The sequence below is a fragment of the Perca flavescens genome, chromosome 8 (assembly GCF_004354835.1).
Source record: "Perca flavescens isolate YP-PL-M2 chromosome 8, PFLA_1.0, whole genome shotgun sequence".
Taxonomy (NCBI): domain Eukaryota; kingdom Metazoa; phylum Chordata; class Actinopteri; order Perciformes; family Percidae; genus Perca; species Perca flavescens.
In genome coordinates, this window is record NC_041338.1 from 17841722 (window position 1) to 17867978 (window position 26257).

The 26257-nt window shown below is 41.9% G+C and overlaps 2 protein-coding genes across 7 annotated transcripts in view; both read left to right on the forward strand.

Moving 5' to 3' along the window:
- The window catches only part of plxnb2b (plexin b2b), a 119210-nt gene extending 112020 nt beyond the window's left edge, over positions 1–7190 (forward strand). For all 5 annotated transcript variants that reach the window (XM_028584437.1, XM_028584436.1, XM_028584438.1 and 2 more), the window contains 8 exons: positions 331–415; positions 836–987; positions 1250–1410; positions 3133–3280; positions 3479–3543; positions 3768–3843; positions 4974–5048; positions 5614–7190. In XM_028584437.1, the coding sequence (XP_028440238.1) occupies positions 331–415; positions 836–987; positions 1250–1410; positions 3133–3280; positions 3479–3543; positions 3768–3843; positions 4974–5048; positions 5614–5718 (867 nt within the window). In that variant the 3' untranslated portion in view covers positions 5719–7190. The remainder of the gene's footprint in view (positions 1–330; positions 416–835; positions 988–1249; positions 1411–3132; positions 3281–3478; positions 3544–3767; positions 3844–4973; positions 5049–5613) is intronic.
- A 4735-nt stretch (positions 7191–11925) lies between these two features.
- The window catches only part of tubgcp6 (tubulin gamma complex component 6), a 35792-nt gene continuing 21460 nt past the window's right edge, over positions 11926–26257 (forward strand). For both annotated transcript variants that reach the window (XM_028584819.1, XM_028584820.1), the window contains exons 1-10: positions 11926–12227; positions 12760–13565; positions 14136–14299; positions 14687–14900; positions 15892–16050; positions 16416–16537; positions 16679–16742; positions 16844–16953; positions 17102–17193; positions 19210–19349. In XM_028584819.1, coding sequence (XP_028440620.1) covers positions 12780–13565; positions 14136–14299; positions 14687–14900; positions 15892–16050; positions 16416–16537; positions 16679–16742; positions 16844–16953; positions 17102–17193; positions 19210–19349 — 1851 coding nt within the window. In that variant the 5' untranslated portion in view covers positions 11926–12227; positions 12760–12779. The remainder of the gene's footprint in view (positions 12228–12759; positions 13566–14135; positions 14300–14686; positions 14901–15891; positions 16051–16415; positions 16538–16678; positions 16743–16843; positions 16954–17101; positions 17194–19209; positions 19350–26257) is intronic.

The window sequence follows — 26257 nt, forward strand, 5'->3', positions numbered from 1 at the left end:
TATTTCATCCTACCTGCTGATGTGTCACAGTTGTTGACACTCAGAGGACAGCCTTGCAGCCATCGATTCATTGTTTGTGTCAGAAAAGTGCTAATCACAGTATTTGTAGGTTTAATAATGGGTTGACGCCAAAGAAAATGGCCTGTAAATACTCCAATAAAGACCCACTGTTGCTGTCCACTCAATCGCATTGATTATGAATTAGTTCTGTGGCACTAAAAGAGACTGCTGACCTCAGTCACAGTACCTATTAAATTCAAATTGTGTGTGAAGTAAGTGTGTATTGTTGTGTGTTTTCTGTCTCACAAAAGGCTGTTATGTGCATTCCAGGTGCGAGATAACGCCACATTAGTCTTGTCAAGCGTGCTTCACATTCAGCAGAACTATGACCAGAACCAGGAAAACCATGAAGAGCGTACGTGTCTCTTAATGCACTCATACTGTACACAAAAATACACACTTGTTGAAACAAGCACAGATCAGGTGTGAACTTAAGACTACAATGCTTTCCTTTGTTTCTTTCCTCAGGGCTTTTGTCAACATCTCCGCTCTCATTTAACATGCTAATACATGTTGTTTTATGTATAGCACACTTGGAGATTATGCTGAAATAATATGCACTTTTATCTTCTGCCTTTTTAATGTGCATTTTGCATTTCAGAGTAATTTATTGTTCAGCATTTCTACTTGGATATTCTCTCTGCATCCAAATTCAGTTGACAAACACCCTCCTTTTCATCATGTGACTATGTTCTGTGAGAGTGTGCATTAATAAATAAGGAGCAGAATTATTTGAAGAAAGTTTTAAAGTTCGATGTTTTTTCCCCCTTGATAGGGAATGCTCTGTTGGAAGATGACAAGGTGTTTCACTTGGTGAGGCCGGCAGACGAACTGGATGAGATGAAATCTAAACGAGGAAGCATAAAGGACAAGTCGATGACCAAAGCCATTACAGAGATCTATTTAACAAGACTCCTTTCTGTCAAGGTACAAAGACTGACTCATTTACTTTACTACAACTTGACGTTTGTACTTATCTAATTCTCTGAGCCTGGCAAATAGCATTTTTTTTGCAATATTGGGAATGTTTTTCAGTTAAAAAGCCAATTTAAATTGATGGCTTCTGGGTACGGATAGGGCTTAAATACTAGCCTGAATATCTACACTCACATTGCGTGCAAAAGCTATGTCTCAGGGCTATGATATGTCTGGCTCTGTCCTGTCTCACATTATTTGTGGCCCCTTTCAGGGAACACTGCAGCAGTTTGTGGATGACTTCTTCCGCAGCGTGCTGTGCTCTGGGGCAGTGGTGCCACCGGCTGTCAAATATTTTTTTGACTTCCTGGATGAGCAGGCGCTGAAACACAACAATGTGGATGAGGAGACCATCCATATCTGGAAGACTAATAGGTAAGAGTACTGCACACCTGCATACACTGATCTCAAAGTTGAAATTGTATGTACTGGAGTTAGTGTTGGAGGAAATATTCAGAAGAATAAAAAAAAAAAGGACTGAGAAGTTAAGAGGGGAAGTGTTTTTTTTTTGTGGAACTGCTAACAACTCATCTGCTTTTTTTGTAAAGGGTCTCAAACCAAAAAGGTTGGGCATATTGTATTTATAAGCTTATCAAATATTTCCTAATGTAAAATCTTAATCTGAAAAGTAACTAGTAACTATATCTGTCAAATTAATGTAGTGGAGTAAAATGTACAATATTTCCCTCTGAAATGTAGTGGAGTAGAAGTATGAAGTTGTTTCAATTATATATTTTTTTTTATCCAGCACCCATCCTATTGGGCATGGGGATGTGTGTGTCGGTTTTTATTGATATTTTGAGAGTACAACTACCTCAAATTTGTACTAAGTGCTAAACTAAAATCTCCACTAGCAAACCCACACACACACACACACACACACACACACACACACACACACACACACACACACTGTCTAAATCTGAGCAACACCACATATCCCGCTGCCTGAGATACAGTAACTCTCCAAGAAATCAAACTTACTTATCTAAGAAACAGCTGAATACAAATGCACAATTTCAGCTCACTTAGTTTGCATTTGCAATCCCCTTGCTCCCATGTGACATTTAAGTGCATAAATTAGTGTCACGCTGGCTAAGGCTCAAGCATACAAGACGACGTGTTGCATGTAGATGCCAGTGATTGACGTAAGGCTGGCAAGAGAGCACCCACAAAACAGGACAGGAGATGAGCGATTTAATTACTTACTACACTCCACACCACATTCTGCATCCACCCGTTCTGTTTATCAAATCAACTGAGGGCCATGTATTAAATATGAATGTGTGTATGAGGCACAACAACAAACAAACATGGTAATTATGTCCCAAGCTAATTTAATTCTGTGATTATAGCAACATTGCTATTTTTATGCTTCTATTGTATTCTCTCTGCAGCTTTCCCCCGGAGATATTACTAAACCAGTATGAGTTTTACACGGTGTGCGCTTCATGTCTCAGATGGCGAGGCATTCGCACCGATCAGGGATAGCTTTTTGGAAACTACAGTATTATGGGCGTTCTTTTGAATTCACAAGCTGACATGAGGTTGGAAAGAAGCGTATAGAGCGTGCATGTTCCTGTTCAGAAGGAAAAGTAGTGCGCGTTCTCGAGCATTTCATTATGAAGTTGGTGCTTTAGGTTGTTAAGCTGCACGAGAACTTGAAAGGTCAAAGTTTTGGTGTTACTTTAGCATTTCTAATCACTATTTGTTAGAAAAGACAAGCATGATTGACTGTTGCTTAGTGTATCGCTTTTGTTATTTCAAACGTCTCCTGAGGTTACATTTTTCATTTCATTTAACAGCAATGATTCTCAGGGAGGTCAGTATCATATGAAATAGTAATATAAACTGACAATCAAGGTTATTGTTCTGAATAAACTGACACCTACAAGAAAGGCTTTTCTCCATCCCTGTTATTATCTTGTACTGCACTCAATTGCACCTCAGGCAAGTGCTCTCACACATGAAATGCCTCTCTGACTCAAATTAATTCATGGATGTAATGTGGTTGATGAGATTTTCCCCAATTCTGGAGCAATAATAATAACAACCGGGATAATGCACCAATTTCTTGCCCTTTTTCCCCCCGCACAGCCTTCCTCTGCGGTTCTGGGTGAACATCCTCAAGAATCCCCACTTCACATTTGACGTCCACGTGTCTGAAGTGGTGGACGCCTCGCTCTCTGTCATCGCCCAGACCTTCATGGATGCCTGCACCAAGAGCGAGCACAAACTCAGCCGGGTGAGTGGAAACAGGAAGGAGGAGGAAGACAAAAGTGGGGAGGATGTGAGGTGAAAGAGGGAAGATGGGAAAACAGATAGAGAAGATGAGAACAAAGTGGATTACATGAGAAGTAAAAGGGAGGACAAGAGGAATGTCAAATGTTAATCAATCTAAAGTGCCATTATTTTCCCCGTTGTGTGCAATTGTATTTTCTAGGACTCTCCAAGTAACAAACTACTCTATGCAAAGGAGATCTCCACCTATAAGAAGATGGTGGACGAGTAAGTCCTATCAGCACCTTACAATATTGTTTCGATCTGTTTTCATGTCAGTCTAAAGCTTATTTTAAAAGATTTGTCAATAACAATTATATAATGTTTTGTGTGTGTGTGTGTGTGTGTGTGTGTGTGTGTGTGTGTGTGTGTGTGTGTGTGTGTGTGTGTGTGTGTGTGTGTGTGTGTGTGTGTGTGTGTGTGTGTGTGTGTGTGTGTGTGTGTGTGTGTAGTTACTACAAGGGCATCAGGCAGATGGTTCCCGTCAGTGATCAGGACATGAACACTCATCTGGCAGAAGTGTCACGGGTGAGAAACACTGCTGTCATTTTCTGTGCCACTAGATGACTCTGCTATAGTTATAATCCTTAACATTTCAGTCCTTGTTGATTAGGCAACAGCTGTGGTTACCCTGGTAACAGCAAATGAGGTTTAACTGTAGACTGTAAAGGGTTTAATACTACAGCAACACTCCTTCAGCAGCTACTTGGAACAGAAAAAAGCAGAAAAGCACCTGGGTATCTGTTTACAGTGCAACCATACAAAGTCATGTGGTTTTTATGGAGAAGTCCATCAATAATTTTCCATCATGCCATGAGCAACTGTGATCTGATTTCAGGCTGCACAAGTAGTTTCCTACACAAAAACAAGAGCACAGTAAGACGAGTTGGTTACCTTGATGTGGAGGTGTGCAGCTTAGTGTCTGCAACTCTTTATGTAACAGCTCATTAAATGTGTTTGCACCCACCTGTTTTCATGCACATTTTTAATTTGCATATAAAAAACCTGAGTAGAAACGCAGAAATTTCGGAAAAAAATAAATATTGCAAAAAAAGTTTTCATGCTTGGCTGAGGCCTACTGAAGAATTAACTCCACCTACAGTTTCTCTTAATTAACCAGCTCCTAATAGTCTGTAGTAATAGTAACACTATTGGATGGAAATGCAGATTAATTTGCATGTTCTTTTGCAGATTGTTCTGGAAATTTGGTCTAAATTTGGAAACTCCAGTTGCATGCTTTTAATGTGAACTAGCTGTAGTTGGCAATTCAGAGTACTTAGAAGTTCGGTTTGCATGAGCAGTAACTTAATACAGTTCTTATACAGATGTAGGAGTCTGAACAGTTAACAGTGAGGCTAATGTGAATGAGATAAAATGAGGTGGTTTCCTGTGAATCCCTCATGCATAGGTAGACTATTAGCTTTTGATGAAAAAATGTTTTTGGATTATAACTTTAATATCTGATTGATGATAATAATAATAATAATAATAGCATGCCTCTTTGCAAAGGTTAGTTTGTTTTCTTGTACATTGCCTCTATAGTAGTAGTTATTTTTTTTTAAAACTGGAAACAAGTATTGTATACTCATTAAACTCTGCAGTTTATGGTTTTGTTACTTTTTCTCTTTAACCTTTAAATTGTCATTTATGTTCTCCAGTCTCACACAGACAAACTGAACACACAAGTGGCTCTCCATCAGCTTTACCAGTATGCCAGCAAATACTATGATGGGGTAAGAGGCCCTTCTCTTTCCTATCACACCCAAAGGAGGCTATTCCGCTGAATGCACTACTGCCCACTATATTATTGCTTTTTTCTCTCTCTCTCTTCACTCTTGATATGCCAGAAGAGTGATTGTATGAAATTTTAATTGAAAGCATTTCTGTGGGATGTGAATTGGAAAATTGCTCTGGGAATTGATTTTTAAGCGTCCATTGTGCATTGCCACTTGAGGTCACGAAAAGGGGATAAACAAAACCTAATGAACAAGTTGGATAAACAAATGGGGCTGTCAGTCTCCCCTAAGTGTGGCTTGCAAACAATAACAGCTTATATGACGTGACTGTTGATGTCAAATAACACCATCCTCTCCTCCCACTCTCCGCCCTTTTTCTTCCTCTTTGTCCTGTGCTCATTCTCTCTCCATCTTCCCCGTCTTTGTTTCTTCGCTTCTCCGACATTCCTCTTTTGCCCTCCACTGCCCAATTATTCCTCCTCTTCCTCTTCGCTTATCATTTCCGACTTCTCCCTCATTCTCCTCTAATTCTGTTCTTTTCTCCTTCCATCCCTTTTTTCAGATCATCGCATCCCTAGAGGAGGACCCAGCTGCCCAGAGTAAACAGCTGACCCTGCGGCTCCAGCAGATAGCAGCCGCCCTGGAAAACAAAGTGACTGATCTCTAACCCACCAAGTGGAGGGAGGGAGGGAGTAAGGGGAATGGTAGGATACCGCCAGTGACTGCAGGGGCTTATTTCTTCTTTTAGAGAATAAAACATGGAAATAAGGAAAGGTGATAAGGGACTCATATTGTACAACTTGGCCTTGGGACAATTTTCTGTGCTGTGGAGTAACAGGGACTAATTAAATGCAGATAGAGAGCAAAAAAGGGAAGAGAATGATGGGTTACACTGTCATTGGTACGCCTTAAAGCTCACTTGCCGAACCTTAAAGGTCTGCGCGCTCACTCTTGCTTCACTGAATATTGCTCCCACAATGCAGTGCGGTAGACCTCTCACTGAGAATTAAGCCCCTCCGTGGAGCACTGGCACAGGCGATAATCAGATGTTCAATTTCTTTCTGTGTAGAAAAGGTTTTAAGAATTGTATTATATATTTTTTTTATTGTGCAGTCTTTATGCGGAAAGCTTTATAAGGAAAAGAATTATCTTTTTAAATGGATCACCTTGTGGTGCGGATAGTGTTTTTATTAGCCTGTGTGTGCGTAGATGTCTGTGTGAAGTACACCATGTGAACAAGAGTGTGCGTTGCTAGATTTGAGTGTGTGTGAATGTGTGGGAATGTGTGTGCACACACAGGATGCCTACTGTCAGGCGTGAGGGCGAAGGGACGCCTGCTTTGTCATTTTATTCCCCCATACCCAGTGACACACTGGAGCCTGCGCTCTCACCGAGCTCACCAAAGGGTCTCATAAGGACACTGGTTAGCAATTTACAGGCTCATATGACTGACAGGTCACCAGTAGTTTCAGAAATGTTTGAGTTAAATGATTTGCTTTTGACTCAGATTTGCTTCAAGCTGGATTGCCATTTGTGCTTGTGGAATTCGATAATAGCCCAGTCTGTCTCCCTTTATTGTACAGTGCCATGATACATTCCACTTCAACTAAAGCACAGGACATTTCAAAAGTGTTTTAAGATATTTCAGTTATTGACTGTTTCCAAATATTTGTTTTTGGCATAAAACTTTTTTTTTTTAAGTATCAGCAAAAAGCAACTTTATTCTGCTATGGAGCCAAGCCACTCATATTAGCCCTGCAATAATGTCAGAATACTATGAGCCACAATTGACAGTTACATTAGCTCACTAAATGTATTCAAATACAGTAGCAATTCAGCAATATGTTAGAGAAATTTCCAAATTGATTCATGCATTGTTAAGCGTGATTTATGGTTCTGCGGAGGCTCCACACAGAGCTTTCGCCGTAGCCTACGTAAGTGGCCTGAAGTTTATACTTGTGCGTTAGTGTGTACGTCGATCTCTTTAAGAGAATAGCAGGGCCGGCATGTGTAGGTGCATGGGGAGTGTGTGGTAGAGTGAGTGAGCGAGTACCAGCTATAGTGTCATAGTGAGAGAAACAAAGTGTCTCCCCTGTGCTTTCTGACCACGGTGGGAAATCTGTAGCAGGAAAAGTTAACCCTCTCCTTGATTTCATGTTGTTTATGGAAAAGGAGAACCAGGAATGAGTCGGGGGAAATGCAACGCTACCAAGCCACGGCCAAGCGATGTGTGTCGCTGCAACGTGTATGGTTACATTTTTCGAGAGGTGCACGCAGGCTAAGGCGTAGGGTCTGGCGTAGGGTCTGTATCTCCACATACTTGCGTACATAGCCACGGCGAAGATTTAATGCAGAAGCATAAATCACGCTTTAGTGTTCATGATTTTTAGTGCCATTTGTTTGTAGTATTACTCTTGCAATGTTCCAAATAGTCATCAAGCAATCTGCCTCTAAAGCTATGAAATAGCCTGTTGCTGATTTTAATTATCCGTTAGAGATGCAGTTGGTATTTAAATGGTATGTTTTGAACAGATTACTGTGGTTTTAGCCTTTGTGTGATGTTTGGGCGGTCAGGTTCAATCATGTACATAAGTGTTATAGTAACTGAGTTGTTGATATGTCAGAGCTGAGGTGTCGACGGGGTAGGAATGAGGGTTTAATATTTTGTATCTGATCATGGACGTGTGTAGTTGACAGAGCATAATGGGCTCCAGAGACCCCAGAATGTTAACGATTCCTGCCTTGGCTAGAGAGAGGTTTGCACAGACCTCGAGCCTGCCTGCCTGCCTGCTGTCTCAGCATGGCACCTTGGCATCCCGACCAACAGCACTTGGCACTGCCCACTCAGCGCAGTGCAGAGTGGCACTCTGTATAATGGAATCAGCAGGAGAGGCTTTTGATCTTAATTGCATGCCGACTGCAGACTCCATCCTTGTCTCCGCTGTTGTTTACTGCTGACTCCTGTCTCACTGACAGAGTTGATGCAAGAAGCTTCTTTCAGAGCCTTTCTTTAACCAAAAATGTGCCTTATTAAATAGGATGATACATATATATTGTTTCTAAATTATTCTATTGGTAACCTAGGTGATTATAATGACGATAGTGCTATAGACACAGCAATGTATTTGGACTTGTGATATTATGTGTGCTGTCTAAAACGCTAGATGCCCTGCTGCAGCCATGTGCGTGCCAATAGGCTGAAGACATTTCAGTATGATTTCTTTTATGGTTGCAGTTTTGATGTGTGCATTTCCTTTGGGTGTCTGTGGCGTGTGCTTAGTAGGATTTTGGTGGCTAAGGCAAAAGGCCAAAATGAATAAATGTAAAACAATGTGGCCAATGTGATTTGGGTTTCCCTTGAAAATGTCTGGCATTTCTAAATTAGTCTGAAATCAAAAAGGTGTCCTTATGTAGATTGAATATAGCGCAAAATTGTTCCAACGGTGTTAAATTTTTTTTGCCCTGTGTTTCTAAGCTGTTCAACAGTGTGTACGATAAATGACTATCTATACTCGACAAATGACTTTTCTTACTGCTGTGCAGTTATTATTTTTATTTCTTGTTTCCTATACCATATAAATCTTTGTAAAACATGTTGAAATACTGTATTCTAACTGTATAATCCTATGCATTGAGTCCTGGTACAAAAAAAAACAAAAGAGAAAAAAAGCTGTTTGTGCAGTTGTCGAGACTTTTTTCCATTTTGAAACTTGTGAATGTGCTGTAATGATAAAAGAAACTAGGACATTCCATTTTCAGTGCAGGACCATTAATGAAAGCCAACATTTTCCTCCCCATCCAAGGCAGCTCAGAAGATTCTCGATCTTGTACCTGATCTGGTTGTACTGGATGAACTTCATTTTACAAAGGTTGTGTGTGGACGGAGTAGTTACCCACAGATTTCATCATACACTCCTCCGTGAATAAACTCAGAGACATATACGCCCTTCATATCTGCTGTGTTTCTTTCACTTTTAGAATATTGATTTGCTTCAATTGAACACTCACCTCTCATGCATATTGCATGAGTTACAAATCACCTTGTCACAGTTAGCCAGTTTCTTGTTAAAGTGAACTGGATCCTTGCTTTAAGTCTTTGGTATTTATGCAGCTCATTACATTCCCCTTAGAGTCACTGAAGAGCTTACACACAGGCAGGAGTAATTGGGGGATTTATGAAAATGATCTCTTATTCAAACCAACCAATCACTTTAAGAAAGAGAGGGCCATATGCTTGAACATGACAGTTTTCATCAGATAGACATGCATATTATGACCCCAGACTACTTTCTTGATAGCATCAGTGTTCATATGCAGCATACCCTGTGATGATGATGGCTGATGCCTTTTTCCCAAATGCCACATCAGGTTCCTGTCACACGGCTCAGAATACAGACTAGAAGCAAAGGTCTGGCTTCATGAAACAAGTTGATAATGTAAATAGCCGCTCTGCATCTCTGTCATCGGCAGCGAAGGTTGTAAAATTGCTGCGAAAACATTAATTAAGTACTGACAGCTAAAAATGAAATTGGAGATAAGAAAGATGAAAGGCAAAATTGCCTCATCTGACTGCTTAACAAACCTCGACGCATGGGTGGGGATATCAAAGACCGACCAGAGGCCTGCACAGGCCATCCTCTAACTGAGCAGATCATTGATGCAGCAACAGATGAACAACTTCAAGGGCTGCTGCCAAAGCAAGAGTGATTACACTTGATTATTGCAAGCACTGCATCTTGTCCACCATCCTTGATCACTGGTGTAAAAAAGGCAAAGGCAATACTGTACTTTATATTTCTATTAAGACATGCAGCTTACATCATTTTGGGAATCAACATTATTTGGCGTGCACTGCACTTGTGATGCGATTTCTAAATGACCATGCCCTTGAAAGTCTAGAAATCAATGACACTGCACACTGAAAATAGTGATTTTAAGTCTTTGCAGGGTTTCTTACAAGAAATTGGGTTAAAATCTGCATGTCTGTTCTCGTGCCCAGGATGCTTTGCACACAGCAGCCAGCCTCTCCTTCAGAAGGAGAAGGTTGTGTTTGCCAACAGGTTGCGTTTCACTTCCACGTTTCAAACCTAATGAGATTTGGCTTGGATTTCCTCCACCTTAGGGGAAAGAGGAGGAGGACTTGGTGAAAATAAAAACAATGATGGTGTGGTGTCATTTTAAACAGTTGTTCTGATGAATAATTTAAAACCTAACAACAACAACTGATTCTCAGGCTCGCTAAGCTCAGTAATAACCCTGGAGCAAATTCAAATATCCTGTTAGTTTAGCTTGTATTTTTAACAAACTTGAAACTACATGATTTGGGAGTGGTTTAAATTGAAAGTGCTTTAAAGAGAAACCCAGGATATATCTGCTGACAGTTAAATCAGCTGTGGTCTGAGTTTAATTGGCTGAGAGGAGTTAGGCTGATTTGTCTAAAGAAAACCATTCTCTCTGAGAGTTTTTAGAGTTACAGTACAAGCCACAAATACAGCTACACTTAATACTACTATATTATCCTGTCTGTGTGATTGTTGTGCTTTGGAAGACCGTACACTATATCTGTGAACTTTGGCTACAGCTATGGTATAAGTAACCTGTAGTACAATAAAAAAAAAAAAAAAAAAAAGTCTGCTGCTGTCTGTTCTGTTTTCCTTTGGTTTCCTTATTTATTTAAATATGTAGAATCACGGAAGTGCACAAATTAACCACACAATGTACATACAATATAAATAAATATAAACTATTCATATATGGGTATTTACATAAGCACTTTCCTGTAGTAACTCCAGAAAAAATAGTGTTTGGAGAACAATGTGTCTTTGAGATTGAGAATGCCTTTAACTTCAAACAGTGTAACTGTAGCCTGAATAAACACAGAAGGGTGTACCCTTTGTTAGATCATTGTGCTGTGGAATGATATAAAGATAGGTTAATTTTTTCACTTCAAGTCTCACTTGCAACAGTATACATGCCCATCCAGGTACACTGAAGAGTTATTGTTATTGCTGAAACCATTTCTGCTGTACCTACTGGCCATGAAGAGATTCCATACCTGATGCAACTTTAATGTAAGAGATGAGGGACAAATCTACTTTACTTTCATCATTGATTCAGACTTGATGTAATGCCTCGTATGCATTTTAGCTTCGCCTTATCTTTGTAATCATAGACTGTAAAAAAAAAAAAAAAAAAAAAATAAGTAAATACATTTTTGCAAAGAACAAGGACTATTGGTGTTCGGTTAGGAATTGATCTATCATGCCAGTATGGACATTAGGAACATGCAGTACAGCGACCAATAACTCTAATAATCTACAATAACTTTCAAGTGCATATGAGCATATTGTATTAAGATAAACTTGAAAAAGTTGTACCCAGTTTAATTTAATAAGCATCGCTGGAGACTGCATGGAGTGCTGCCATTCCTGTCCTGCTACTGCATGATGACTACAGGTATTTTATCAACAGAAATGGATGGACCATATTCATATGTCTGTTTTGTGTGTGAAGTCCTGGCATGGTATTTTAAGGCTTATCAAAAGTTGAAATGATTGTTTCTTAATTTAATTTAAAATGAATGCAAAATTATTATCATTTAATGAATGTATCATTATCGATAACGCCCGTAAAAACTGGCACAAACAGTAGGAGACTGGTATATACCGTTTTTCCTGTATCACCTGAATGCAGCAAAGCGCGTTGACAAATGACAGCTTTGATCGTCCAATGATTGACTAAAATCACTGACCAATCAGCGTGGTTTCTGCAACACCCTTAGCCAATCACTGGACTCTGAAAATTCTATTGTCCAATCAAATTCAAAGGGGGTAGATTCTAATTTTGTCGAAGCCCCGCGGTAGATTGTGAATCAAGCGACTAGAGAGCAATTAGCTAGCTAGCAAGCTAGCAAGCTAACGACAACATCTAATATGCTGGAACAAGAAACCTCTCAATAATAAAAATACATTTTGAAGCAGTGTAGGGGACCCAATTACTGGGTTTCACATGCTTGGTACACACAAGCTAGTTAAGCAGGACAGCTAACGTTAGCGTTAGCTAGGTGATCCGTGTGGGCTCGCTAATAACAAACGTTAGCATGAACTGGAAGGAGTCTTTTGGGGTGGATGCAAGATTGAAACTGTCTGAATCAACGAAAAATACACCATCTCGAAGGTTTAAATAATATCAAGAAGCATTGTTCTTATCTCTGAATGACATTAGGCTGGCTATTTCAATATGCAGTTTGATATACAGTAACGCTAGTAAACGTTCGCTAACATTGGTAATTGTTGGCTTAGCTAGCTAGTTAGTTAGCTAAAGTTACTGTTAACGTTAGTTGGCTCTGCTGCAATTCATTAACTGTCTAGTTGAGTTGTCGTTTACCAAAATCAGTGGTACGCGGTGAAAGTAGAAGTCTGTCGTAAATTTTGGTTGGACTATGAGCTAAACGTTTATTTTTATTTATGTATTTGTTTATTTAACAGGGACAATGGACAGTTATTGACTGTCCAAGAATTAGCACAATAGCTAAATTCCACCAGCAGTCCTTGGGCAGGCAAATGTTATGATTCAGATGGTACAGAGGATAAACATTATAGGTTATGATAGTATACTGGCAGCCGTGCACTGTGTATCCCAGTTCTGTTGTTCTTAAAATAACAGAGATAACTATACCATTTATTCCCATTTTGTTTCACTGATACAGGCTGAGGTAACAGTGCCACCATGTACTCGAGCCCAAACGACCCAATGAAGTCGAGCTGCAACAGCAGCAGCATCACTGAGCTGCTGGGTGCCCTGTGTGACTGCAGCCTGTCTGGGGTGTCATGGAAACGCCGTGCCCTGGGTGGAGTCTCAAGAGAAGGTTTCCGCAGAGCTCTCAAAAAATGTGCCTACGGCGCCCTGCTGTCTAAGCTATTTCAAGATGACACCAAAGGGTCTGCCTCAGGACCGAGTGCCACAGCCAATACACCGCCCAAAAACAAAGTTCTGATGATATGTTTTGACTTGCGGGTGGCAGGGTGCCGAGAGGAAGCAGAGCGTTTGGAGGAGCAGCTGGGGATGCTGTTGGATGGAGCATCCTCTGGCCTAAAGGAAGTAGACGCTGTCCTTGAGCTCTTGGTACATCTAGCTGGTTCGTCACCTCCACCCCCTACTTCTTTCATTAGGGACTATATGAGACGAGAGAGGCCTGTGCTGCGGAGGCCTCAACCCTGGGGCTACCAGAGCGAGGAGCTTCAGAGGCTAGAGGCCCGGGCATGGAGTCTAGTGTGTGGGGAGGAATGGGGGACTTTAGAGAGTTTGTGTGGAACTCAGAAGTTGATGGATGCTCCTCCAGGAACAGGACTGCTGGCTCTGAGAACTAAATTAGAAGTGGAAGAAAGATTTGAGAGGGAGACCAGGATGACGCTGTTTGGAGCACTGCAGCACACTCGCACCTCAGACATAGACATAAGACTGGACCTGCCTCCTGTTCCCAGTAATATTGATGTAACTGGGCTGGCTATACGGGTATGTATACTATATCTAAGCTAATGCATGTTGTTTAGTTTGAGTATTGTAATGTTTCCAGGTCAGTTTAAACATAGTCTCGCTTTGCCAGACCCTCCACAAAGCGCTCTGAAGGAGAGTCTGGCTACTCCACATAGAATTTGGGAATGGGAAGAAAACTTGCTCTGATTTAATGGCATTTCTTTAAACCAGTCAGAATCGTCATGGGCGGTGCTAAACTCTGCACAAAGGCGCTGCAAAAATAGTTGTGCGAGAGAAAACTCAGATTGGACAGATAGTCTAGCTAGCTGTCTCAGTTTTTACCTGGCAGAGATCTGAGAAGCAGTCAACCATAGTCCTCAAAAATCCACCGAATTGAAAATTCCAACACAAAGAAAGCGGAAGGAAACGGAAAATACATGCATCCGGCGGAATTTCCTGCAGCACCGGAGCAATCCCGGGAGTGGAACTCGGAAGGATATAGACTAGTTTAAACATGTCAGTGGGTTCATATTTGCACAAGTGTTTGATTTAGGTTTAAACCCCCATGTTATGCAATGGCATCATCTGGCTTAATTGTTGTTTATGCAGGTCCCCCCGTGTATAGATCAGTCTGAGGATGAGGGTTTCCAGTCAGCTTCCAACATGACCCCAGACTCTCAGTCAGAGACCAGCCCCATTCCAGACATTGATATATGGGAGGCTCTTCGCACATTTGAGCCTGGAAGACGCCGCTGCTGGGAGTCTGTTGGCTGGTAAGCGACACGTCAGTTGCGCTGTTGATGTCTTCCACTTTTTTGTTTTGTCAGTCCAAAACCCTAACCCAAAGATATTTATTTTTACAAAAATCTAAAACCAAGAAAAGCACATTTTTTTTAAAGATTGAGACCCAGTGGACGTTTTTCCTAGATAAACGTCCAATTTTCAGTTCAAGTTTTTGGAGAAAATCTTTTTGTTGCTTGACTAGTAAAAAAGGTATGCAATGTCACAAAACTAAGACAAAAGAAGCGGGTTAGCAAGTAATAGATGGAGTATAACCTACAAAGTCAACAATGATTGGTGAGCTCCACATATAGGTAGTTATGTTTTCAGTTTCCTCTCCCTCTCTGGAACACCAAATTTTTCTCAATTTTCCCTACTAGCCCACCAGGGAAAAGCGAGTCACTCTATCTAACAGAGGGAGGCAGGGAGGCCTTTGACCAGCTCTATCGTCTGTGGGAGGGGGAGATGAGGGTGGTCAGCACTGCTACACCTTCTCCTCTCCTCCCGCTGCCCCTGGACTCTCAGGCACTACTGGTATTTGACCTCCTCAACGTCTTGATCGGGGTGGCATCCACGACCTTCCCTCTCAACCAGGTGCATTTCATCATCTTTATTTATCAGTCTCTTAAATGCAATAAAATGCAGTGGATTTGCTGTTTTAGGGGTCTGTCAGACAGAAGTGATAAAAGTGAATGAAGTGATAACACTGTGACAGCATACAACTACTTAAAACACAGAGAGAAGAGAAACAGAGCAGAATCAATGGGCATATGTGATATAAACAAACCCAGTTGACTTATAAAAGCATTTTACCTCAAAACAACAAAAAGAAATAAAGTGACCGTGTCAAGCACAGTCCTTCGCCTGACAAGATATATTAAATGATGAGGAAATACAGGAAAATATTCCTAATGCGAAAAACAAAACCACAGGAGAGCTCTTCTATTGCTTAATTGTTTCCCATTACATTTTTTTATGTCTCCAAAAGATTGTAGTTATTTACTACAAAAATTCAATCTTTTTTTTTTTTTTTTTTTTTAACTCCCTTGTAGCCCCTTGTGTTCTTGCTCCCTAGTAGACTTTATCATTCATTAACATGCAGGCTCGTAGAAGAGGTGAACACTATATCGTGAGCACCTGTACAATCTAGTTCTGCATCAGATGCACCTTCTGTGAGCCTTATAATGTTAAAAGCTTTGTTGAAACTGTCAGAGAGGTGTATCAAACTCAAAGCTAATCTTTGAGACTTTGGTTTGTAGTAGTGTACAAAATATTGTCTGTTATTTCTGTCCCCCCAGAAGGGTCCTGTCTAGGTCCTTTGTATCCAGTTCTCATAAAACAACCATGGAGGGGACAACATAACAAACACCTAATTATGTATGGCGGTCTAATATAATAACACCACAAACCATGCCTTCCGAAATCACCATGGAGGCGACTCTCTGTCAGCCTCAACAAAAATTCAATATTATAAGCTTTACAAAGACGGTCTTTGCTGCGGGGCTACTTTATTGGATGTTATTAGATTGTACAGCTATTTATTGTATTTTGTCCGCCATCTGTAAATATGTAATCTCCTTCGCAGAGTGTTCAGTTTGATGTCAGACCTGGTGTGTGCGTGTCCGGAGCCTCTCCAGAGAGTGTGTCTCGTCTCTTGGGGGAGCTGGCCCAGTACGGCACCCACTACTTGAGGCTTAGTCGCTTTTCTCTGCCGAGTGCTGGAAAAAAAGGCCTAGTCTTTCAGGTATGTTTCTATGATCATTGATACTGCTGAGATTGCACATTTTACCCCTCCCTCCTCGACTCGTACTCTGCATGGGACTTTTGTTGTTACCATAGTTGTGATCTTTAATTCAATTAAAAAAAGTATTCGCCCCGTAACACAAACGATCTAAAACACAAATATGATAATGTAATAAAATACACAGGCGTTAATGGCAGTGGTCAACAATAACCAACACCTTAAAGGCACATTAAGTTAAAAAGGCATAATATGTCAAAAAGTACAAGTGCATTTATTAATGTATACTGAAGTGACCATTTCAGTGGTTTTACACCTTCATAGATAATGAAATAAAATAAAAATAAAACATTGTGTTTCTCTCCAAGGCTTTTACAGGTGGTCTGCGGAAGTATCTGCATTACTACAGGGCTTGCGTTCTCAGCACTCCACCCACCCTCAGCCTGTTGACTATTGGCTTCCTCTTCCGCAAAGTGGGACGCCAACTAAGGTTTTTGCCTTTACGTGTCTAGTGTTCATTTCACACTTTTAAACCTCAACCTCTCCCAGTCGACAGTACAGTCGTATTTGTGAGAACCACGATGCAAATCTCATTGGATCAAAAAAAATCTCTGCTTTCTTTTAATCTAAGGTACCTGTCAGAACTGTGCTGCGTAGATGGGCCTTTGGGTGCAGGCCAGGCTACCTTCCCTGTGGTGAGTTCTCTTTTATCTGCAAACTGCAATATGTCATCCATCATTGCTGTGTTTAGCCTATCAGATGGGATGTCAGCTCAGTGCCATGTGGCTCTCCTCAGGGTGTTAAACTGCTGTCCTACCTGTACAATGAAGCACAGAATAACTGCAGCAACGAGAACTGCGCCGTCCTCCTGTCGCTGCTAAAGAGCAGCTGTGAACCTTATACACGGTCAGTCACTGCGCTCCCCATATAGACGTGTGTCGTCAAAACAACAAATAATATAACCCGAGGACATGATTTCACTTCATTGATCTATTTATATTTTTTTGGGGATTGTCAGGACTGGGTGTGACTGTTTTTACTGTGCTTCACTTAGGTTTGTGTCTGACTGGGTGTATAGCGGCGTGTTTCGGGATGTTTATGGAGAATTCATGATCCAGGTTAATGAGGACTATCTCGTCTTCAGAGGTGAGATGACACACACATGCCGTCTTCAGTCAGCAGCTTCTGAAAATGAAAAGCCTGCCCAACAGATTGTCTAGCAGAAAAAAAGAGATTTCATTACAGCCTTTATTGCCTAGTTGGATTTGTCCTTGTGTCTATAAAGGATGTCATGAAGTTATTGGATGATAATCAGTGGGAAACAAAATCAGCTACCACAGCTTTGGAGACTAGAGCCATCTCCGCTGAGTAAGCCACAGGGTCAGACACAAACAAATAATGTTCCTTTTGTTCTGGCTGAAACCTTTTTTTTTAAATAAATAATTTTGTTTCTTACATTTTTTCTCTTGTAATTGCTTATGCCATATCTAGCTGACTTTTATTTTTTTTAAACCAATTAATGACATGGCTTTTTAAGGAGAGCAGAAGAGTGGCATTGAGACAGTGGGAAATGATTCTTGCATGACACATAAACACAGACCCATCTGTACTCTACAGGAACTGGCTGGCTGACTGAAGATTTAACAGATTTTAATATTTACTGTTTGATATAAAGACACATTCATTTGTTACAGCTCAAGTCAAAATGTTATTGTGAGTGCTGCAATTAAGGCTGCCAATAACAATTATTTTTTATTATCTATTAAACTGCTGATTGTTTTCTCGATTTACAGATGAATCATTTGGTCTACAAAACAACTAAAGTAGAAAAAAATGCCCATCACAACATCCAAGAGTAAAATGTGATGTCATCAAAAATCAGTTGGTCTTTTAGATTTTGTTTTTTTTGGAAAACGAGATATGCACGTGTTATGGCAGAGCTGAAACGTTCAGTCGATTTATCAATCGACTGAAAATTAGTTTATTATGATAATCGTTTAAGTAATTTGTCATTTAAAAATGCCCAACTTTCTGGATGATGCAACCTTTTCAAATATAAGGATTTGTTGCTTTTCTGTGGCATATATGACAGTGAATTGAGTGTTTTTGGACTCTTGAAGGGGGGGGAGAAAAGTACATTTGAAAATGGCTCTATATCAGTGGTGGAAGAAGTATGTAAAAATACTGTGTTACAAGTAAAAGTCCTGCATTGAAAATGTTAACTAAAAGTATCATCAGGAAAATGTATTAAAAGTAAAAGTACTCAATGCAGAAGTGTAGTGGAGTAGAAGTAGAAAGTGGCATGAAAAGAAACGACTCAAGTAAAGTACAAGTACTGCAAATTTGTACTTAAGTACAGTATTTGATGAAATGTACTTAGTTACATTCCACCACTGCTCTATATCACTATTTTCTGACATTTTATAGACAAAACAAATAATTAAGAAAATCATTGGCAGATGAATCGATAATGTAAATAATCGTTAGTTGCAGCCCTGTATTAGGGAATTATTTGTAAGCAAAGAATAATCTAGATGAAACCCTGTTCCCCAAATGAGTACACACTGTAACTGCTTCATTTTGACAGCACTCCATAAATTTGGTTTTATATGAATCATTATAGCCTGTCCAAATATTGTATGTCATGCAACACCCCATTCAAGGTCAGACCATCACCTCGGCTTTGTCTGGCTAAGCGGTTCATTTGCTCATCGCTACACCTCATCAACTCCTGCGGTGAACCTCTGCACTTCTCGCTCCTGCTTTTTGGAGGACACACAAATGTCATTGTTCTCCTCGAAGTCCGTCAGCCAGGGAAGCAATCAGCGGCTAAGCTTTCTTGGCAAGCCGCAGGCTTTCTGTAAAGAGCTCTGGAAGCTCAGCGCATTCATGTTCTCTTATGCTTTTTGCTTAGGATCACTGAGCTAAGCGCTAACAATTTCCAAGTGTTAATTCAAGCGACCAGAGTCTTACCATGCCCCGTAAGTCATACTAATAAGGAAAAGTTTTAGGGCCAGCGCAGGCTGAGTATTACTCCACCATTAATACTTTTTTTCCTTCAGTTGTGAGTGTTGTATTGTTATCCGAGGCATAATGGACCAGGGAAGCTACTTGGTCTAAATTGTAAAGCAGCATCTAATATGCGTCTTTGGATTTGTGCAGACAAACACTTCTGGGTCCAAGGCTACACTCTGATCTCAAAGGATGTGGAGGATTGTGTGCCCATCTTCCTGAGAGACATTGCCAACGACGTGTATGTCTGTGGAAAGACCATCAACCTCCTTAAGATCTGCTGCCCGCAGGTTTGTTTTGCACATTTAACATATTCACACATGCAGATGAGGGTTTTTTATGCAGCTGCATGTTGTGGAAAGATATCGATGCATTCAACTTCATTAAGTCTTAAATTATTAAGTACAGAGAGAATCTTTGACTGTTGTTTAAAGTGAATAAATTAGATGTATAAAACGTTAAACCTTAAGATTTCATCTGTTTTTCTTGCGGTTTCAATGTACTTTACTGGCTAAGAGATGCACAGATCGAATCTGCCATCCAGAAAATGCATCCACATCCACTCCACAATTATCTACCTGCCATAACATGTTTCTACCCATTTGGAAATCCATACGTCCAAAAGGGGATGGGACAAATAATCAATACTGCAACATATAGGGACATGGGCTACTACAAAACATTATCAATATACATGCATCAGTATTGTGATAAATTGTCTTGTGGTACTGAGGCATTGGTGTTTTCATCATTTTTTGCAGATATTTGAACTCACTAAACTGTTCTGATCACTGTCACTGACACAGACTTTTTCCAGTTTGAGTCCTGCTTTGTAAAATAACAAATTTTATATATACAGTACAGGCCAAAAGTTTGGACACACCTTCTCATTCAATGCGTTTCCTTTATTTTCATGACTATTTACATTGTAGATTCTCACTGAAGGCATCAAAACTATGAATTACCACATGTGGAATTATGTACTTAACAAAAAAGTGTGAAATAACTGAAAACATGTCTTATATTCTAGTTTCTTCAAAGTAACCACCCTTTGCTCTGATTACTGCTTTGCACACTCTTGGCATTCTCTTGATGAGCTTCAAGAGGTAGTCACCTGAAATGGTTTTCCAACAGTCTTGAAGGAGTTCCCAGAGATGCTTAGCACTTGTTGGTCCTTTTGCCTTCACTCTGCGGTCCAGCTCACCCCAAATTTCGATTGGGTTCAGGTCCGGTGACTGTGGAGGACAGGTCATCTGGCGCAGCACTCCATCACTCTCCATCCATCCATCCATCCATCTTCGTCCGCTTATCCGGTGTCGGGTCGCGGGGGGAGCAGCTCCAGCAGGGGACCCCAAACTTCCCTTTCCCGAGCAACATTAACCAGCTCCGACTGGGGGATCCCGAGGCGTTCCCAGGCCAGGTTGGAGATATAATCCCTCCACCTAGTCCTGGGTCTTCCCCGAGGCCTCCTCCCAGCTGGACGTGCCTGGAACACCTCCCTAGGGAGGCGCCCAGGGGGCATCCTTACCAGATGCCCGAACCACCTCAACTGGCTCCTTTCGACGCAAAGGAGCAGCGGCTCTACTCCGAGCTCCTCACGGATGACTGAGCTTCTCACCCTATCTCTAAGGGAGACGCCAGCCACCCTCCTGAGGAAACCCATTTCAGCCGCTTGAACTCCTTCACTTGGGGTAAGGACTCATTCCCTACCTGGAGAAGGCATTCCATCGGTTTCCTGCTGAGAACCATGGCCTCAGATTTAGAGGTGCTGATCCTCATCCCAACCGCTTCACACTCTGTTGCGAACCGATCCAGTGAGTGCTGAAGGTCGCAGGCCGATGATGCCATCAGGACCACATCATCTGCAAAGAGCAGCGATGAGATCCCCAGCCCACCAAACTGCAACCCCTCCCCACCCCGACTACGCCTCGATATCCTGTCCATAAATACTACAAACAGGATTGGTGACAAAGCGCAGCCCTGGCGGAGGCCAACCCTCACCTGAAACGAGTCCGACTTACTACGAGAACCCGGACACAGCTCTCGCTTTGGTTGTACAGAGATTGGATGGCCCTGAGAAGAGACCCCCTCACCCCATACTCCCGCAGCACCTCCCACAGTATCTCCCGGGGACCCGGTCATACGCCTTCTCCAAATCCACAAAACACATGTAGACCCGGTTGGGCATACTCCCAGGCTCCCTCCAGGATCCTTGCGAGTGAAGAGCTGGTCCGTTGTTCTCGACCAGGACGGAATCCGCATTGTTCCTCCTCAACCCAAGGTTCGACTATCGGCCGAACCCTCCTTTCCAGCACCTTGGAGTAGACTTTACCAGGGAGGCTGAGAAGTGTGATACCCCTATAATTGGCACACACCCTCTGGTCCCCCTTTTTTAAAAGGGGAACCACCACCCCAGTCTGCCACTCCTTTGGCACCGTCCCCAGACTTCCACGCAATGTTGAAAAGGCGTGTCAACCAGGACAGCCCCTCCACACCCAGAGCCTTGAGCATTTCTGGACGGATCTCATCAATCCCGGGGCTTTGCCACTGTGTAGTTGTTTGACTACATCAGTGACTTCCGCCTGGGAAATCGACGACAATCCCCCATTATCCTCCAGCTCTGCCTCTAACATAGAGGGCGTATTAGTCGGATTCAGGAGTTCCTCAAAGTGCTCCTTCCACCGCCCTATTACCTCCTCAGTTGAGGTCAACAGTGTCCCATCCTTACTGTACACAGCTTGGATGGTTCCCCTTCCCCCTCCTGAGGTGGCGAACAGTTTTCCAGAAGCACTTTGGTGCCGACCGAAAGTCCTTCTCCATGTCTTCTCCAAACTTCTCCCACACCCGCTGCTTTGCCTCTTTCACGGCAGAGGCTGCAGCCCTTCGGCCCTTCGGTGCCCTGCAACTGCCTCCGAGTCCTCCGGGATAACATATCCCGGAAAGACTCCTTCTTCAGTCGGACGGCTTCCCTGACCACTGGTGTCCACCACGGTGTTCGTGGGTTACCGCCCCTTGAGGCACCTAAGACCCTAAGACCACAGCTCCTCGCCGCAGCTTCAGCAATGGAAACTTTGAACATTGTCCACTCGGGTTCAATGCCCCCAGCCTCCACAGGGATGCACGAAAAGCTCCGCCCGGAGGTGTGAGTTGAAAGTCTGTTGGACAGGGGCCTCCTCCAGACGTTCCCAATTTACCCGCACTACACGTTTGGGCTTACCAGGTCTGTCCAGAGTCTTCCCCACCCTCTGACCCAACTCATCACCAGATGGTGATCGGTTGACAGCTCTGCCCCTCTCTTCACCCGAGTGTCCAAAACATACGGCCTCAGATCAGATGAAACGATTATGAAATCGATCATTGACCTTCGGCCCTAGGGTGCTCTGGTACCAGGTACACTTATGAGCATCCCTATGTTCGAACATGGTGTTCGTTATAGACAATCCATGACTAGCACAGAAGTCCAACAACAAACACCCACTCTGGTTTAGATCAGGGAGGCCGTTCCTCCCAATCACGCCTCTCAGGTGTCTCCATCATTGCCCACGTGTGCCTTGAAGTCCCCCAGCAGAACAATGGAGTCCCCCACTGGAGCCCCATGCAGGACTCCAGTCAAGGTCTCAAGAAGGCCGAATACTCCGAACTCCTGTTTGGTGCATATGCACAAACAACAGTCAGAGTTTTCCCCCCACAACCCGCAGGCGTGGGGAGGCGACCCTCTCGTCCACCGGGTAAACTCCAACACAGCGGGCGCTCAGCCGGGGCTTGTGAGTATCCCCACACCCGCCCGGCACCTCACACCCTGGGCAACTCCGGAGAAGAAAAGAGTCCAACCCCTATCCAGGAGTATGGTTCCAGAACCAAGACTGTGCGTAGAGGTAAGCCCCACCAGATCTAACCGGTAGCGCTCCACCTCCCGCACCAGTTCCGGCTCCTTCCCCCACAGAGAGGTGACGTTCCACGTCCCCAGAGCCAGCGTCTGCCGCCCGGGTCTGGTCCGTCGAGGCCCCTGACCTTCACTGCCACCCATGTGGCATCGCACCATCACTCTCCTTCTTGGTCAAATAGCCCTTACACAGCCTGGAGGTGTGTTTGGGGTCATTGTCCTGTTGAAAAATAAATGATGGTCCAACTAAATGCAAACCGGATGGAATGGCATGTCGCTGCAGGATGCTGTGGTAGCCATGCTGGTTCAGTATGCCTTCAATTTTGAATAAATCCCCAACAGTGTCACCAGCAAAGCACCCGCACACCATAACACCTCCTCCTCCATGCTTCACGGTGGGAACCAGGCATGTAGAATCCATCCGTTCACCTTTTCTGCGTCGCACAAAGACACAGCGGTTGGAACCAAAGATCTCAAATTTGGACTCATCAGTCCAAAGCACAGATTTCCACTGGTCTAATGTCCATTCCTTGTGTTTCTTGGCCCAAACAAATCTATTCTGCTTGTTGCCGCTCCTTAGCAGTGGTTTCCTAGCAGCTACTTGACCATGAAGGCCTGATTCGCGCAGTCTCCTCTTAACAGTTGTTCTAGAGATGTGTCTGCTGCTAGAACTCTGTGTGGCATCCATCTGGTCTCTAATCTGAGCTGCTGTTAACTTGCGATTTCTGAGGCTGGTGACTCGGATGACCTTATCCTCAGCAGCAGAGGTGACTCTTGGTCTTCCTTTCCTGGGGCGGTCCTCATGTGAGCCAGTTTCGTTGTAGAGCTTGATTGTTTTTGCGACTGCACTTGGGGACACATTCACAGTTTTCGCAATTTTCCGGACTGACTGACCTTCATTTGTTAAAGTAATGATGGCCACTCATTTCTCTTTACTTAGCTGATTGGTTCTTGCCATAATATGAATTCTAACAGTTGTCCAATAGGGCTGTCGGCTGTGTATCAACCTGACTTCTGCACAACACAACTGATGGTCCCAACCCCATTAATAAGGGAAAAATCCCACTAATTAACCCTGACAAGGCACACCTGTGAAGTGAAAACCATTTCAGGTGACTCCCTCATGAAGCTCATTGAGAGAACACCAAGGGTTTGCAGCGCTATCAAAAAAGCAAAGGGTGGCTACTTTGAGGAATCTAAAATATAAGCCATGTTTTCAGTTATTTCACACTTTTTTGTTAAGTACATAATTCCATATGTGTTCATTCATAGTTTTGATGCCTTCAGTGAGAATCAACAATGTAAATAGTCATGAAAATGAAGGAAATGCATTGAATGAGAAGGTGTGTCCAAACTTTTGGCCTGTACTATATATATATATATATATATATATATATATATATATATATATATATATATATATATATATATATATATTTATATATATACCTTCTTTGTGACAGCATTATCGTGATGTATCTAGGGTTGTTACGATTAATCAGTAAGTCGCTCTACAGAAAAAATAATTAATAATAGCAACTATTTTGAAAATGGTAACCATTCCCTAAAATGTTTCATATCAAATGTAAACTGAATATTTTTTGGGTTTGGACTATTGGTCAGACAAAACAAGATATTTGAAGATGACACCTTTTGACTTTAAGAACCTTATGTTCAACATTTTTCAGTCCTTTCTAATATTTTATAGAAAAAAAGAGTAAGTGTTTAATCAAGAAGAAAATTGCCAGATTAATCGGTCATGAAATGAATCGTTAGTTGCAGAGCTAGATGGATCAGAGGATATTAGGACTGCAACTAACAATTATTTAATTTAACCGATTAATATGATTGTTTGGTCTATAAAACATCAGAAAATGGTGAAAAATGTCCATCACAATTTCCCAGAATCCAAGGTGACGTGTCCAAATTGCTCTTTCTTTTTTGTCCGACCAACAGTTTGCTATAATGTAAGACAAGGAAAAGCAGCAAAATGTCACATTTTAGGAGCAGAGACAATAAAATGTTTAGCATTTTTGTTTTTCAAAATTAATAAAATGTAATAATCAATGGGCTCATCGATTACTTGACTAATTGTTTCAAATCTAGATGATATTCTTGCAATATCTTGGATATGCCTGAATGGTAAAATCAATGTATCTTTTTGAGTTACTGTGTGACTCACAGCACTACAAAGTACCTGTATAAAACCCTAAGCTTAACAGGTATTTTTGTAAATAATTAGGACCTCCCCCTCTCCCCCCCCCATTTGGCATGCCAGACAAATGGAAAGCTTCAGTAAAGTGTTGTTTTTATGTAATCTAATTGTATTTAATTTCCTCACTGCTCTGTGACTCGCCTGCTGATTTACCGGCACATAATGTTTTTTATGACTTGACCTACTTGACCTAAACCGCAGGGCCCATGCTCCTAGCTAATTGGCATTCTGTAACTACAGTCTTTCTCTGTATGCTAATTTACACTAGTGTTGGGGTCTGTTATTCCTAGACAAACTGCAGGAAGGCAATGAACACGTGATATTGTGTTTTTAAACCAATGCAAAAGTTAAAGGATTGTTGCTAATGTGCAAACTAATGTGTGTCTGTTTGATGTGGCTAAAGATACTAAAAAGTACGTTATGGCTGATGTTTTGAATGAAACACCCAATGCTCTACTGGTGTAACATGTAGGTCCAACTGTAGGGATTAGTTAGTTATTCGAAAGAATTTCCAACAAACGATACAATACGAGGCACATTGCTTCCTTTCTTAGTAGATAGTACATTTTTGGTTACAAAAGGTACTGGAGCTGCATCAATTAGTCTAGAAATCGGTTAGTTAATCAACAGAAAGTTAAACGACTATTTTGATAATTGATTAATTGTCACAGAAATGCCAAACATTTGTCTCACTATATAGATCTTATATGATGGTATACACACTTTTCACTCTTTCCTGAGGTATAATAGACCAATCAACTCATCAAGAAAATGATTGGCATATTGTCGTGTTTTCAGATTTTGAGAAAGGACAGGCTTGGTCCAATGAAGATTTAACAAAAAGATTTAATAACAAAATGGCATGACAAAAACAAGTTTTTACGGTGCAGTTGGCTGAATAGCTGTCTCTCATGGATATGTGGGCGGTTCCTTTTCCCCCACGTGGTTTAGGACCATTGTCCATTGGTCCTTCGTTGGCGCGGTGGCATGTCCATGCCCCTGAGCGCATCCCATTGGATCTCTTCGTCGCCCCCTTAAGGAGGACTACTTTTAAATTCATATGTGTTCGAGGTTACTCTCGGTCATCTAGTCAGGGGTCG